The 14,814-nt window shown below is 45.1% G+C and overlaps 1 protein-coding gene across 2 annotated transcripts in view; it reads left to right on the top strand.

Moving 5' to 3' along the window:
* Nucleotides 1–14,814, top strand: part of REV3L (REV3 like, DNA directed polymerase zeta catalytic subunit) — a 567,479-nt gene that overhangs the window by 426,465 nt on the left and 126,200 nt on the right. For both annotated transcript variants that reach the window (XM_030199216.1, XM_030199218.1), the window contains exon 24: nucleotides 2,002–2,110. In XM_030199216.1, coding sequence (XP_030055076.1) covers nucleotides 2,002–2,110 — 109 coding nt within the window. The remainder of the gene's footprint in view (nucleotides 1–2,001; nucleotides 2,111–14,814) is intronic.

Here is a 14,814-nt window from a genome sequence, read left to right as displayed (position 1 = left end):
GCAAATCCCTCTCATGAATATTCATTGCTGGTATCCTGAAAACCTGACTGGCTGGGGTGCCTTCAGGACCAGGTTTGAAAACCACTGCGCTAGAGGATTGTGAAAAATTCCAAGAGGATCTTACAAGACTGGGAGATTGGCCATCCAAATGGCAGATGACATTTAATGTGAGCAAGTGCAAAGTGAGGAAAACAGAAGAACAATCCTCCACAATCAGTAGCACAAAAAGGAAACAGTGGAGGCGACCAAAATTGGAACAGTACACCAAAGTGCACAATTCTCCTTTATTCAACATCTTCTGTTGACTCAACATAGACAGTGTTTCGGCCTAATGGCCTGCATCAGAAGTCTGAAAATCACAGTTTCCCGAATAAAAATCAACATTCAAGCATCATCAGTGCCTGATAACCGAAAATACAACTTGTATTCAATTCAGGAAATACCGACGGTCCATAAAATCAACCATGCACGTACTAATTGAAACGTTTGAATAATGGAAATTGTGCACCTTAGTGTATTTTTCCTATTACCTCTGCTGTTTCCTTCCAGTGCAGAGTGATTCATGAAGGGAAGAGGAATTTATTTGTTTGTGACATTTATATCCCACATTATCCCAAACAAGTTTGAGTTCATTGTGGATTATAGGAATGCAAACAGGATGCAAGATTCCACATTAGGCAGTTATTTTACTAAGCCACAGTAGTGTTTTTAGCTCACGATAAACGCCAAGACGCCCATTATATTCCTATGGGTTTCTTGGTGTTTACCACCAGCTGATTTCTACCATGAGCTAAAAATGCTACCGCAGCTTAGTAAAAGACCCCCTAGGAGTCACCGCTCCAGAAAAGCATTTAGGTGTCATCCTTAATATGTTGAAATCCTCTGCTCACTGTGCAGCAACAGCCAAAAAAACAAATAGAATATTGCAAATTTTTAGGAAAAGAATGGAGAATAATGCTGAAATTATTATTATACCCTTGTATCGCTCCATGGTGTGACCACACTCGAATATTGTATGCAATTGTAGTCACCGTATCTCAAAGATACAGTAGAATTAGAAATGGTACAGAGAAGGAAGATGAAAATGATTAAAGGGTATGACTCTTCAGCCTCCCTATGAGGAAAGGCTAAAGAGGCTAGGGCTCTTCAGTTTACAGAAGAGATGGCTGAGGGGAGATATGATAGAGGTCTGTAAAATACTGAGTGGAGAGGAGGGGATGGTCGTGAATTGCTTATTTACATTTTCCAAAAATACAAGGACTAGAGATCATGCAATAAAGCTACTAAGTGGTACATTTAAAATAAATCTGAGAAAATATTTCTTCATTCAATGTGTAATTAAACTCAAATTTGTTCCCAGAGAATGTGATACAAACAGCTTAGCAGGAATTTAAAAAGGTTTGGATAATTCCATAAAAGAAAAGTCCATAAATCATTATTAAGATGGGCTTAAGAAAATCCACTGCTTATTCTTTGGATACTCTTTTGGGATCTTGCCAAGTTCTTGTGACCTGGATTGGCCACTCTTGGAAATAGTAGGCTTGAGGGACCTTCAGTCTTTCCCAGTTTGGCAGTGCTTGTGTACTTACAAAAGGTCAATAAACCATTGTTAGCCAGGTAGAAGTGGGAAAGCAACTGCTTATTTCTGGGCATAGGAGCCAACTTTTCAAAATTATTGGGGGTGCTAAGCCCAATGAAAATAACCCCTCCCTGGACACATACAAGGAATTTTCTCAGTATTGGGGGTGCTCAAGCACCCACAGAGTTGGCTCCAATGTTTCTGGTTATAAGTAACAAGGAATTGATCTGCTCTTTGTATTGGCAGAAGTTCATTGTTAAGAACCCTAAAGCAATATATTCTGAAAGCATTCTCAGATCTTGCCAGAGAGTTTGGACCTGAATTAGCCACTATTGGAAAAAGAATGCTGGACTTAGATTCCTTGATATCTATACAGATAAATGTTGTTCTACATATTTTATATATTTTTTTCTTTTTCTTAGGCCTGAGGCATTCCCCTTTGGCTGTACATCTCAGCGAGTCCCTCCAGACCTCTTATTTCAGATCCGACATGACATTACAGTATCACCCAGTGGAGTGGCTTTCGTCAAGGTAGTGATTTTACTTTTGAACACTAGGAATCCCACTTTTCCTCAGCGACCCTCCAGACCGGTCAAGACGCGTGGGGTTATGTCCTCCTACCAGCAGAGGGAGACTGAGAAAACACTAAGCTTTTGAAGCCTGTATATATAACCTGTGCAGAACCTCCACTAGCCAGTATTTTCTCAGTCTCAGCAGAGGTAGCAGTTGACAGCCTGTGCAGTCTCCAATAATCTGGTGAGGTAGTTTGTCATTGGGTCGTAGGATTTTTTCCTTCCAAACTTTATTCTGTTGCAGTACCCTGTACGTGTGTGTAAAAAAAAAAAAAAAAAAAAAAAAAAGTGCTTTGGGGCCCTGGGTCTGGTGGGGCCCAGTTTTTCCCCCTGGGGTGTTACACCTATGTTTGGGTCCCTCCCCCTGTTGGCTTGGCAGCTTTGTGCCTCGGCTGCTTTCTCAGTATTGTAGCCTTGAGTGCCTTACAATTTCCAGATGCCAGAGTTAGAGTACGATGCCTTTAAGGTCAGTTATTCTATTTCGTTTTGCTTGGCAGCTTTGTGCCTCGGCTGCTTTCTCAGTATTGTAGCCTTGAGTGCCTTACAATTTCCAGCTGCCAGAGTTGGAGTACTGTGCCTTTAAGGGCATTTATTTCTTTATTTTCAGCGGACCGAACGGGGGTTTTGATTCCTTGCTGGAACGAGAGAGCAGCGCTTTCTCCAGTGCTTTTGCAGTGTGAGTGAGTTTTTGGTTTGGCGCGTTTGCGGAACAGCTTTTCCCTTCCCTCGTGGTTTATGGCGGCCCAGCTCCTCCGATGTCGCGCGTGCTCGTGGCGAGGGGTAGAGGCGCCGGGCGCTCAGTGTAGCTTTGCGGTGCACCTATAAAGGTGGCTGCGGCACCCCCCGACTTGACCGCGGAGGGATCGATGGTGTCGGGAGTCTCCGGGTCAGCGGGAGCGTAGGCAGGGCCGCTGTCAGCGGGAACAGTTTCGGCGGGAACAGCCGCCATCTTGAGTCTGACGCGGCCCATGGAGCCGGCTGGTTTTGGGCCTGCGGCCTCCGTTTTTGGCACAAAAGGGCCTAATGACGGTCCAGGAATGGTGGGTTTTCCTCCAGATTTTGTCTGGACGCGGTATCAGGCCTGGAGATCGGGACCCCCCTCCCCCCCCCCCAATTGGAAGAGGGGGCTATTTCCATCTTGGCTGAGAGACCACGGTCAGAGGACAGGCAATGTTTTTCTCCTGTAGCTGCAGAAGCTGCGCTTAGTGATCTGGGGGAGTCAGATGGAATTGACGGCTCTCAGGAGCAGGATTGTTGGATTCCTGGAGAGGATCCTTCAGTAGTGCGGATTTTCCATAGAGATGAGCTGTCAGAACTCATAGATCAGGTGTCGTCCACCCTTCAGTTTGGTCCTGAGGTGGCGTTGGGGGAAACTGTCCAGGATCCGTTGGTGAAGGGCATTCAGCGTCAGGCGTGATCCTTCCCTATGAACAAGGATCTCCGGGAGATGATTTGTCAGGAATGGGATTTGTCGTGTAAGGTGGCAAAGGCAATGGCGAGGCTTTATCCCCTCCCTCAGGACGATAGGGATTCCTTTAAGGCTCCCACGGTAGATGCAGTAGTGACGGCAGTAATTATAGCTACGGCTATCCCGGTTGATGGAGGAACGGCTCTCCGTGATCCTCAGGATAGGAAGTTGGGATCTTTTCTCAAGCGTAGTTTTGTTTTGTCGGCTCTAGCCCTGCAGGCCTCGGTTTGTGGGGGTCTGGTAGCTCGGGCATGTTTTCGTTGGGCCGAGAAGCTCCTGGATGATTCGGTAGATGTTGGTTCTTCTGGGGGTCAGGAGTTAGCCGACTTGGACATGGGTTCATCCTTTTTGTCTGAGGCTTTTATGATTTGTTGCCTACTTCAGACAAAAAATATGGCTATGGTTGTGGGTCTCTGCCACTTAAGGGAGCTATGCTCTTTGGAGAAGATTTGGACAAGTTAGTGTGAGGTCTTAGTGATACCAAGGTTCTATGGCTTCCAGATTTTCGGTTCAAGGCAGGGGCCAGAACTAGTTCCTCTCGGGGACGGTTTAGGGAGGCTCAGCGGTATAGGCCGGGCAGATCGAGTGGGACCTACCCCTAGCTGTCTGTTTGTCCAATTTAGATTGTAAGCTCTGTTGAGCAGGGACTGTCTTTTCATGTTAATTTGTACAGCGCTGCATAAGTCTAGTAGTGCTATAGAAATGTTTAATAGTAGTAGGACCTCTAGGGGTCGGTTTTTCCAGCGCACACAGTTCTTTCGTGAGAGTCGTCGCGGAGGGCGTGGCTTTTCCGCGGGAGGTTAGTATTCAGGCCACAATTCCCAATGAAGGTGTGCGGGCTCAGGCTCTGGTGCATGTTGGGGCTCGGCTGAGTCTGTTTTACCAGAGTTGGGCCCAAATCAGGTCAGATCAGTAGGTTCTCAAGGTGTTTCGAGGCGGATGTGCGCTGGAATTCGAAAGCTGTTCTCCCGAAGTGTTTCTGGAATCCCTCTGTCGGTCTTGGAGCAAGAGGGCAGCAGTGAGGGACACTCTGCGGTGGCTGCTCGCGTTGGGAGCCGTGGTTCCTGTTCCTTCAGATCAGCAACGCTCAGGGTGCTATTTGATCTATTTTGTGGTCCACAAGAAAGAGGACACTTTTCGTCACATTTTAGATCTCAAAAGGGTCAATGCGGCACTCAAGGTGCCCTCTTTCCGGATGGAGACGTTGCGGTCGGTCACTGGTGCGGTCAGGAAAGAGTTTCTCACTTCCCTGGATTTGACGGAAGCTTATCTTCACTTTCCTTTGTGCAGCCTTTTGGTTCCAAGTTACAGGGTCCGATTCGTCGGTTCCTTGCAGAGAAGGCGCCGACGGCCCGTACTTATCGTCAGGTCCTGGGCCTGATGGCGGCGACCATAGAGGTAGTTCCGTGGGCCAGGGCGCACATGCGTCAGGTACAGTCAGCTCTGCTCAGTCATTGGTCCCCTCTGTCGCAGGACTTGGAAATGTGTTGTCCGCTGTCGGTGGCCCCTCGTCTCAGTCTCCGCTGGTGGCTCAGTCCGCGCAATTTGGGAAAGGAATGCCGTTGGAGTCCCCACAGGGGCTGGTAATGGTCACGGATGCCAGTCTGCAAGGTTGGGGGGCACATTGTCTCAGTCAGGTAGCTCAAGGCCGGTGGTCTCGGGCAGAAGCAGAGTGGTCCATCAACCGGCTGGAAACTCGGGCCATTCGGGTGGCGCTCCAGGCCTTGACGTCGGTGGTTCGCCACAAGGCAGTCCGAGTGCTCTGTGACAATGCCATGGCAGTAGCATATGTCAACCGTCAAGGGGGGAACAAAGAGCCTTGGCGGCGCAGTTGAACTCATCTTCAGGCTCTCTTGGCAGCGCATGTGGCCGGGGTAGGTCACATAGATGCAGATTATCTCAGCAGGCACACTCTAGATCCCAGAGAGTGGTCTTTTCTTCGGTCAGTGTTCCAGTGAGTTGTGTCGGTCTGGGGACTTTCGGTGATCTTAGGGCAACGGCTCGCTATGCGCAAGTTCAGAGATTTTTTTTTTTCAGTCGCTGAAGAGACCCTTGAGCGGAGGAAATCGACACTCTTCTGTTGCCTTGGCTTCGGGAGTGACTGTATGTGTTTCCTCTGTGGCTGTTAGTCGGTCGAGTAATATAGCGCATCGAACATCACTCCGGTCGGGTGATTCTGGTAGCTTCGGATTGGCAGCGTCGACCATGGTATGGAGACCTGGTGCGGTTGGCAGGGGCGGCGGCCCTGCCTTTGTTGGGATCAGTTCTGTGTCAAGGCCCGATAATCATGCCGGATCCGGCTCGGTTTTCGCTTATGGCTTGGCTCTTGAGCGGCACAAGTTGAAGAAGAAGGGGCTTTCGTCCAGTGGCTTTGCTACGATGTTGAGTTGCCGTAGACGATCCACTTCCTTGGCGTATGTCCGGGTTTGGAGAATCTTTGAGCACTGGTGTGAAGACCATCGAGTTCGGCCGTTTCACTCTTCGGTGGCGGAAGTTTTGGAATTTTTGCACGATGGTGTTGATAGAGGTCTGGCCTTGTCTACACTGAAGGTTCAGGTGGCAGCTTTGTCATGTTTTCGTGGGAAGCTTCAGTGAAAGTCCTTCGCGTCTGTGCCTGAGGTAGTGCGTTTTTTGAAGGGTGTTAAGTTGCTGCGTCCGCCTCAGTGACGGATGGTGCCTCCGTGGGATTTGAAGCTAGTTTTGGATGCTTTGATCAGGCCTCCGTTTGTGCCTCTGGTATCGGCATCTTGTAAGGATTTATCTTTAAAGGCGGTCTTGTTGGTGGCGATTACTTCAGCACGGAGTGTTTCAGAGCTTCAGGCTTTGTCTTTTAGGGAACCATTTTTGTCCTTTCTGAGGGAAAGGTTTCGTTGCGGACGGTGCTTTCCTTTTTTGCCCAAGGTGGTTTCCGAGTTCCATGTTAATCAGGTCATCTCTCTGCCAGTGTTGGGTGATATGGCTGGAGATTCGGAGCAGCGTGGTATTGCCAAGCTGGATGTCAGGAGAGTTTTGAGTTGTTATCTCTCTGGAACTCAGGACTTCAGAGCCTCTGACCGTTTGTTCGTTCTTCATGGTGGCCCAAAGAAGGGTGCAGCGGCTCCTAAGGTGACCATAGCACGGTGGTTGAAGGAGGCGGTTGCATCTGCTTACTTGGTGAAGGGTCCTGTGGTGCCTAGGGGCTGGTCTGCTCATTCCACTAGGGGAATGGCAGCCTCGTGGGCGGAGAATAGTATGATTTCTCTGTTAGATATTTGTCGGGCTGCGGTTTGGTTTTCGTTGCATTCCTTTGTGAAGCATTATAGGATTCCTGTGCATGCAAAGGACGAGGTGCGCTTTGGGGCAGCAATTTGACCTCTGGCCTTAGTAGGTCCCTCCCATAAGTTAGTTACTGCTCTGGTACGTCCCACGCGTCTTGACCGGTCTGGAGGGTCGCTGAGGAAGGTGAAATTAGATCTTACCTGCTAATTTTCTTTCCTCTAGACCCTCCAGACCGGTCAAGAGCCCGCCCTGTCTGTATTGGAGGCCAGGAGGTGTGTTTGTTGGATAATTCTTGGCTGCTGTAAATTGTTGTTTCTCTAATTGCAGACTGTTTATTTCTGTTTTGTGATAGGAGTCCGGGACAGGTGGGGCTCTTCTTTGATAGTCCACCTGTAGAAGCCCAACTGTTTTATCAAAGGCAAAGGAACATGTTTCCGTAAGAGCAAGCGGAAGATGTTTCTTGTTTTTGCAGTTTACTGTGACCACGTACAGGGTTGCTAGTTGTTGTTAGTGTTTTTTGTTTCTCTGCTTTGTCAGGGGTATACTGGCTAGTGGAGGTTCTGCACAGGTTATATATACAGGCTTCAAAAGCTTAGTGTTTTCTCAGTCTCCCTCTGCTGGTAGGAGGACATAACCCCACGCGTCTTGACCGGTCTGGAGGGTCTAGAGGAAAGAAAATTAGCAGGTAAGATCTAATTTCACCTTATGTACTGACTATATCTGTTTAGCAGTCTGAGTAAGCAGAGAATCCACTTTCTTTAATACCTGAGTTCTTTTCCCATGGAGCTATTTGAACAAAACCAAATTGGTTGCTTAGATTTAGAAATGTGCATTCATTGAAACTACTCACTTGTATGTATGGAATAAACAAAGACTTTTAAATGCTTTTATATTATTAGGAGAAAAGGACCTCATATGGCCAGATGCTTAGACTTCAATAGCCCAACAGCTTCCAACAAGTCAGCTTTTAGACCCTTTTATAATCATAGGTCCTGAAAAACTCCTATAACATGCAACATGCACAAACCATATGTACTACACTTCTAAATATGTGCTCTATCACCCAATTGTAGAATGTGTGTAGAATAACAATTGTATAACATTTACATATTTTCATAATCCTGTGTCAAATGAATGCACTTACTACAAATTAGAACGGTATGCTGCAAAATAAAGTTTTCTAAAACTTGATGAAATAAAAAGTACGAATACTGGTATTTTATCTTCTTTGGAAGACTTATATAATTTGATGCTTAAAACGAGAGAGAATATATTAAAGTCCTTTTGAATTGGACAGCTCTGACTGAAGAAAAATAAGGTAAATTAAAACTCAAGTCATAAGTACAGGTCAGTAAGGAATTAGGGATATAATCTAGAACTGAACCTTGTAAAACTTTAGAAACTAAACAAGCCACTTTAAAAGAAACCCAGGCCTGAATGGCAACCAATGAAGTTTAGACGATAAGAGAAGAGACCTTCTCATATTTTTGAACTCTCAAAATCAGTTTTGAAGCAATATTCTGCGAAAGCTATAATCTATTTAGTAATTTTACTGCAATTCCCAAATACAATGAATTATAATAATCAATGTAAGACCATATTAACTGTTTATAAAAGAGTTCAAACTCTTTTCATAAGAGCATGCATTTTTTTAAAATACTCTTTATTAAGCAGCAAGAAATATTGACATCTCCAGTCACAATTAAGATATCAGAACATCCAAACAAGATTCTGATATTGTGCTCAAATGTTGGACCTCCACATGAAAATAAAGCAAAGAAATAGCTGCAAACTCTGAAACACTGGGAACAACCATAACATCAACATTGACTTTTTAAAATTACATCCCTTCCAACTCCCCCATCCCTGTGTCCTACGCACTCGCAGGCCCACCCTACTCTGAAGGGGACCATGTCAGATACCATTCCCATAGCTCTCGATACTGCACCATCTCCTGCTTTGTGGTCATCTATAATGTGCACATATCCTGTCCTGCCATTTCTTACATATTCCTCTCCCTAGGATAAGCAGCATAAAATCAGTTTTTCTCTTTTGTTATATTGCAAGGTGCTTGTGACTTGGATTGGCCACTAATGGACCTTTAGTCTATCCCACTGTGATAATGCTTATGTTCTTTATGTTCTCCTTCCTCCCCCCCCCCCCTCCTTTTTTGCAGTCCGGCATCTGGATCTCCACCTCCCTTTAAGTCCCCACACCACCCCCATGATCTTTCTTTAAATTTGTCATCATGAGACAGTATGCTGGTGTGCGCTGTGCACTTCTGCCTAGTCCAGTTTATTGTCTGAGATTCTTGTCTGTTTCTAGTATAGTCTTTGTGTAGTTTATCTTGTACTGTATTGCTTGTTCCCAGTCTTGTTTCTTGTTTGTATTTCTCTGTCTAGTTCTCAGTTGTCTGTGTTTCTTGTTTAGTGGCTGCCTGGCAGCTTTCAGTCTTGTCTCTTGTCTGTCAGTATTTGTTCCCTGTTTTAGTGGCTGCTCTGCAGCTTTCAGTCTTGTCTCTGGTCTGTCAGTATTTGTACCCTGTTTTAGTGGCTGATCTGCAGCTTTCAGTTCCTGACCCTTTTGGCCTGCCCACTTCCTGCCTAGTGGGTATCCAGTTCCTGCCCTGTCCAGTAAGTCCTGCCGGCCACCTGCACCCAGGAGCTCAACTCCTGAGGAACGGTGGTCAAGTGCAGGTGAAGTCTAGCTGTCCCTGTCAGAGTTCTATCTTATCCCTGTGTGGGGTGGTTTTGCCTGCCGCTGCCGCTCCTCGGCAGCGGCCCAAGGGCTCACAAACCCAGTTCCTGCCTTGAAGACCTGACATATGCTGGACAAGTGAGAAGAAATAAGGAAAGGTATTAGACCATGGGGCAGGAAGGAGGGAAGGAAAGATGTTGGACCACAGGGGCAGGGAGAGATGCCATTTGGGGCTAAGAGAGGATGAGAAATGCTGAGCAGAAGGGAAGAGAGGGAGAGGAGAAGATGCTGGTGGAACCATGTGAGAGAGGCCATAGGGGATTATCAAGGAGGTGAGTGAGAGGAGATAGTATAAAATGTAGAAATGTGGTAAGGGAGTAGGAAGCTGGGGAAGAAGTGATATTGGAGAGCTAGGAGATGGAAAATTAAGTAGGTGAAAATTAAAAAGGGTGAGAGGGTGAAATTTGAGTGGATGGAAGCAGAAAGAAAGAAAGAGGAAAGGGCTAAAAGGGAAAAAAAATCAGTATGTCAGATACAGGACCCCAGAGCAAGACAGGAGAAAAAGCATATGGACAGCATCCACGGGAAAGAAAGCAAAACACAGAAATGAAAGCAGAAAAGAGAAACTATGACCAAAATAATGGAAAAATGAAATATCCAGATCAAGGCAGAAAAAAGTTTTAATTTGAAATTAACTGGAATATATTAAATTTGGGCACTGTGCATCTTGGATGTCTTTGTGTTGTGTTCTGTACAAAAGTAAATGCATTTCTGTTTTATTTCTCCATTGTTGTAGTAGATACAGAGTCTGACTTCTTGGGGTTCCTAGTACAGTTTTCTAATTTGTGATTCATTGTTCTGCATTTGGTGAGGATATGTCTACATGAGATAGATTTGCATAGAATGAAGGAAGTGCATTTAAATTTGTCTCATGCATATTCATTGTGGATATCTTGAAAAACTGAAAGGCTGGGTGTGTCTTGAGAACTGGGTTGAGAATCTCTGCTTTAACGATATATAGGCCTATAGACTTAGAGCCCACTTTGTACAGGAAAGTTTCATGTTAGAGGGAGATTGAATTTTTGTGGATGTAGACCTTGTTTACATTTAACTCATAAGGACTTCTATATTGTGTCAGACCAAAGGTCTGTGAGAGTCATGTATGCAGTGTGCCACACATGTAAGCATTGTCCATCTGGTGTGTCCTGACTGAAAAAAAAGGTTCCTTAGCACCAGCAGCAGATGAATCCAGAGACTTAGTGGGTTGTGACCATCTATCAGCAGGTGGAGATAGAGAACACTGAACTGAAGTGCCTCATGTGACGAATAGCTCCTGGGCAGTCAGTATTCTCTTATCTCCAGCAGATTTCTTCAATGAAGTCAAGGCTACTCTGGTCACACGATTCTGGTAGCTCCTGATTGGCCTTTTTGTCCGTGGTATACGGATCTAGTTCAGTTGCAAGTGGACGGGCCTCTGAGATGCCTTCTTTGCACTTGTCTTCTGTTCCAAGGCCCAGTTCAGATGGAGTATCCCTCCCATTTGGTCTTACGGCTTGGCTATTGAGCGGGCAAGGTTGCGAAAGAAAGACTATTCTCCAGAAGTGATAGCTACCTTTCTTCAGACAAAGAAGTGTTCTACCTCAGTGGCTTATGCTCACATGTGGAGACTTCTTGAGATGCGGTGCGCTGACCGGGCGATTCCTCCGTTGCGTTCTTCCCTACCCCAAATCTGGGCCTTCTTGCAGGATGGTTTGGGGAAAGGCTTAACATACAATTCTTTGCAGTTGCAGGTGGCGGCTTTGGCACATTATAGAGGCAGGATGCTCAATTCTTTCTTTCTAATGTGGGGTCCACCTTCCCCCTTAATCAGCCATTGTTTCTTTCTGCCTTTCGGGCGGATTTGTACCCTCGGGAATTTGGTTCCTTGTGCCTGCTTGATGTTTGCCATATTCTTTTGCTGTACCTAGAGGCAACCACTGAGTTTCATCGGTCTGATCATTTATTCGTTCTTCATGCTGGCCCTCGCAAACAGCCGCTAAAGCAACTATTACAAAAAAACCTCCTAATAAACCTCTCTTAGAAAACATTTTGAACTATACAAAGAGAACTTTGCTGCTAATATCTGTCACGAGTCCTGAAGATTGCCCACCGAGAGCATTAAAAGTTCAGCTCTCAGTACCAGGATATGCTCACAGAAGAAATTCTCTTTTACAGGCGCATGCACTTGAACCCATTCCATCAAGGGAAAAAGGGAAGGGACTCTATATAAAGTGCTTCCTTGTGCCTAAAAAGATGGGGAGATTCTGTCCCATCCTACACCTAAGGACCCTGAACAAATATCTGGTCAGAAAAGTTCAGGATTGTTTCCCCTTGTTACCCTGCTTCCCATGGTTCAGGCAAATGACTGGCTATGTTCTCTGGACTTAAAACGATGCTTACACCTACATACAAATATGTCCTAGTAACGAGGAAGTATCTCAGATTTCGAGTAGGAAAACATCATTTCCAGTACCACATTCTGCCTTTTGACCTCGAATCCACTCCCAGGGTCTTCATAAAATGCCTAGCAGTAGTTGCAGCATTGCTATGCGGAGGAGTGGCCTAACAGTTAGTATATCGGTCTTTGATCCTGGCAACCTTGGTTCAATTCCCACTGCAGCTCCTTCTGACCTTGGGCAACTCACTTAACCCTCCATTGCCCCAGGTACCAAAACTTAGATTGTGAGCCCTCTAGGGACAAAGAAAGTACCTGCATATAATGTGTACAGCACTGCATATGTCTAATAGCGCTATAGAAATGATTAGTAGTAGTAGTGGTGGAAGTGCATGTGTTTCCCTACTTGGACAATTGGCTGATGAAGAGCACATCAAAGGAAAGGCCCTCAAGAATCAGAGCAGAACCACATTTTGACTTCACCAAGAACCAACTGTCATGATTGCCTGAATGTCCCTTCATTTCTATACTGACTGCCAGCTCAAAGACACACTGGCATTCCAAAGAGCATCTGCAGTTCATCTTTGGGTGTAAAGTTGGTAAATGACAGATTTACATCAGCAGAAGTATGAGATAAGACTTGTGGGCCTCCTTGATCAGCACTCACAGGGAGATTTTCTGAAACAGCTATGGGCTTCATTGTTCTCCAGGCCTGCATTTCATCTGCTGGACAGGAGGAATGCATGTTCTAATTGGGCCAAAACAGTCACCTGAGGACAGTGAACAGAAATCTGGTATCGGACTTTGTGAAGAAAAAAAAGTTTTGGTGTAGGACCAGCACAGACACACAGCTGATAGTTCTGGAGAGAGAGACTTTCTCTTTGTGCCTTCTAAGTACTGAACCTCTCTGTACAATAGCATTACAGAGAAGTGCAAGCTGATAATTACGACTTCTAACCTTGAACATCAAAAAGACAAAGATCATGATGTCAACAAAAAATGTGACTGTTTGGCATCAAGATCAACAATGAAGAAATTGAAGTTGTCAAAGATTTCATCTTTCTTGGCTCCAAAAAAATCACGGTGGTGAGTGCACCCCTGAGATCAAGAGACAGCTGACACTTGGAAGAATTGCGATGGTCAACATGAACAACATCTGAAAAGCAAGGACGTCAGCCTGGCAACCAAATGTAGATTGGTCAGTGCAATCATCTTCCCAATAACAACATATGGCTGCGAATCTTGGATGCTGAGAAAGGCAGATAAGCGAAAAATTGATGCATTTGAATTATGGTATTGGAAATGACTGTTACGCATCCCATGGACAGCCAAAATAACAAACCAAGTAATTCTGGAACATATCAAACCAAAATCTTCCTAGAGGCCAGGTAGCAAAACAAAAGCTCGCCTATTTTGGTCACGTCATGCAAAGCAAGTCCTTCAAAAAAGACGTCATGCTTGCAATGGTTAGTGGCAAAAGAAAAAGAGTCTGCCCAAGAATTTGTTGGATAGATACTATCAAGGAAAATACTGGAATGAACGTAGCAGAACTGAAAGAAACTTTGAGAGATCAGAAGGCATAGCGAACACTGATTCATAGAGTGACTGAGCGCCGTACTCGACTGATCGGATAAGGAAGGAAAGAACCTTGTGAGAGAGACCAGCTACTGGTGCTGGCTGGTCTGTAACTCTTTTGCAACACTATCCAGATACTTACTGATCAGCTTGTTGTAGACACAACCTGAGCCAAAGGGAAAAATCCTGTCTTTCATCCAGAGATCCTGTGGCTGAGCACATGGCTTGTGATGGTGAGAAATCGGGGTTCACTCCTGTAGTTTGGAGAAAATTAGTTACTATTTCTAGTCTGCCAAAGATTGTGTTAACTCTCATGGGATTTATTTACGATCTTTTTTGAGTGAATTCACTCAAGGCAGTGTACAGCAAGAATAAATCAAATATAACCAATAGACAATTACATCAGTAAAAATATTCAAACAATAAAAGTATGGCATAACATTACAATGTCAACACAATACACAATAAAACAATTTAATAGATAGCATGGGGTGTAAGCAAAGATGGAACATATAGATAGATGAAATACAGTAACAGGAGTAAGAAAATAAGGAACTAGTTTAAAGAAAATTGCTTGAACGTTATCTTACCTAGGTTAGGAGTGGATAAACATGTCTTGCTATAGTATGTGCAGCCGATGTCATTTACTACTTCCGTTAAAGGAGTGGTTGAAGAGCCAAGCTTTCACCTGCTTCCTGACGTAGAGATAGTCTTGTGTTAAGCGAAGTCTTTCAGGTAGTGTATTCCAGAGCATGGGGATACTTCGGAGAAGGCTTGCTTCTCCCCTCTCCCTCTCTCTCTCTCTGAGGACAAGCAGACTGCTTGTTCTCACATGTGGGTAGACGTCTGCGTTGGCCTAGGAATCGGCATTTTACAAGCAAAATATTTTTTAAAACGTTTTGCCAGTTCTAGCACACGTGCACCACACATGCGCGAACTGATTTCCCGCACGTCTTGTCAGTTTTCTTTTCTCCGCGTTGAGGTGCAGTAGGTTTTTATCTGCGCTCCTCTCAGGCCAGGAAAGAGTCTTCGCGAGTTTTTTCGCTTTTTTCTTCAATTGTCATTAAATTAAAAAAAGTTCCTGTACCATCTGTTAGATTTTTTTCACTTTTTAAAGTTTCCTTTGTTTTTTGACGTGGCCGGCTTAGGCCGCGTGGTCGGGTTGTTCTCTTATTTTTTGTGCCCCTTTTTCTGTTAACAGGCACAATCACGTCCTTTGATTTCGCCGAAG

The sequence above is a fragment of the Microcaecilia unicolor genome, chromosome 3 (assembly GCF_901765095.1).
Source record: "Microcaecilia unicolor chromosome 3, aMicUni1.1, whole genome shotgun sequence".
Lineage (NCBI taxonomy): Eukaryota > Metazoa > Chordata > Amphibia > Gymnophiona > Siphonopidae > Microcaecilia > Microcaecilia unicolor.
The sequence above is the reverse complement of the archived record's forward strand: the minus strand, read 5'-3'. Positions and strand labels throughout refer to the sequence as shown.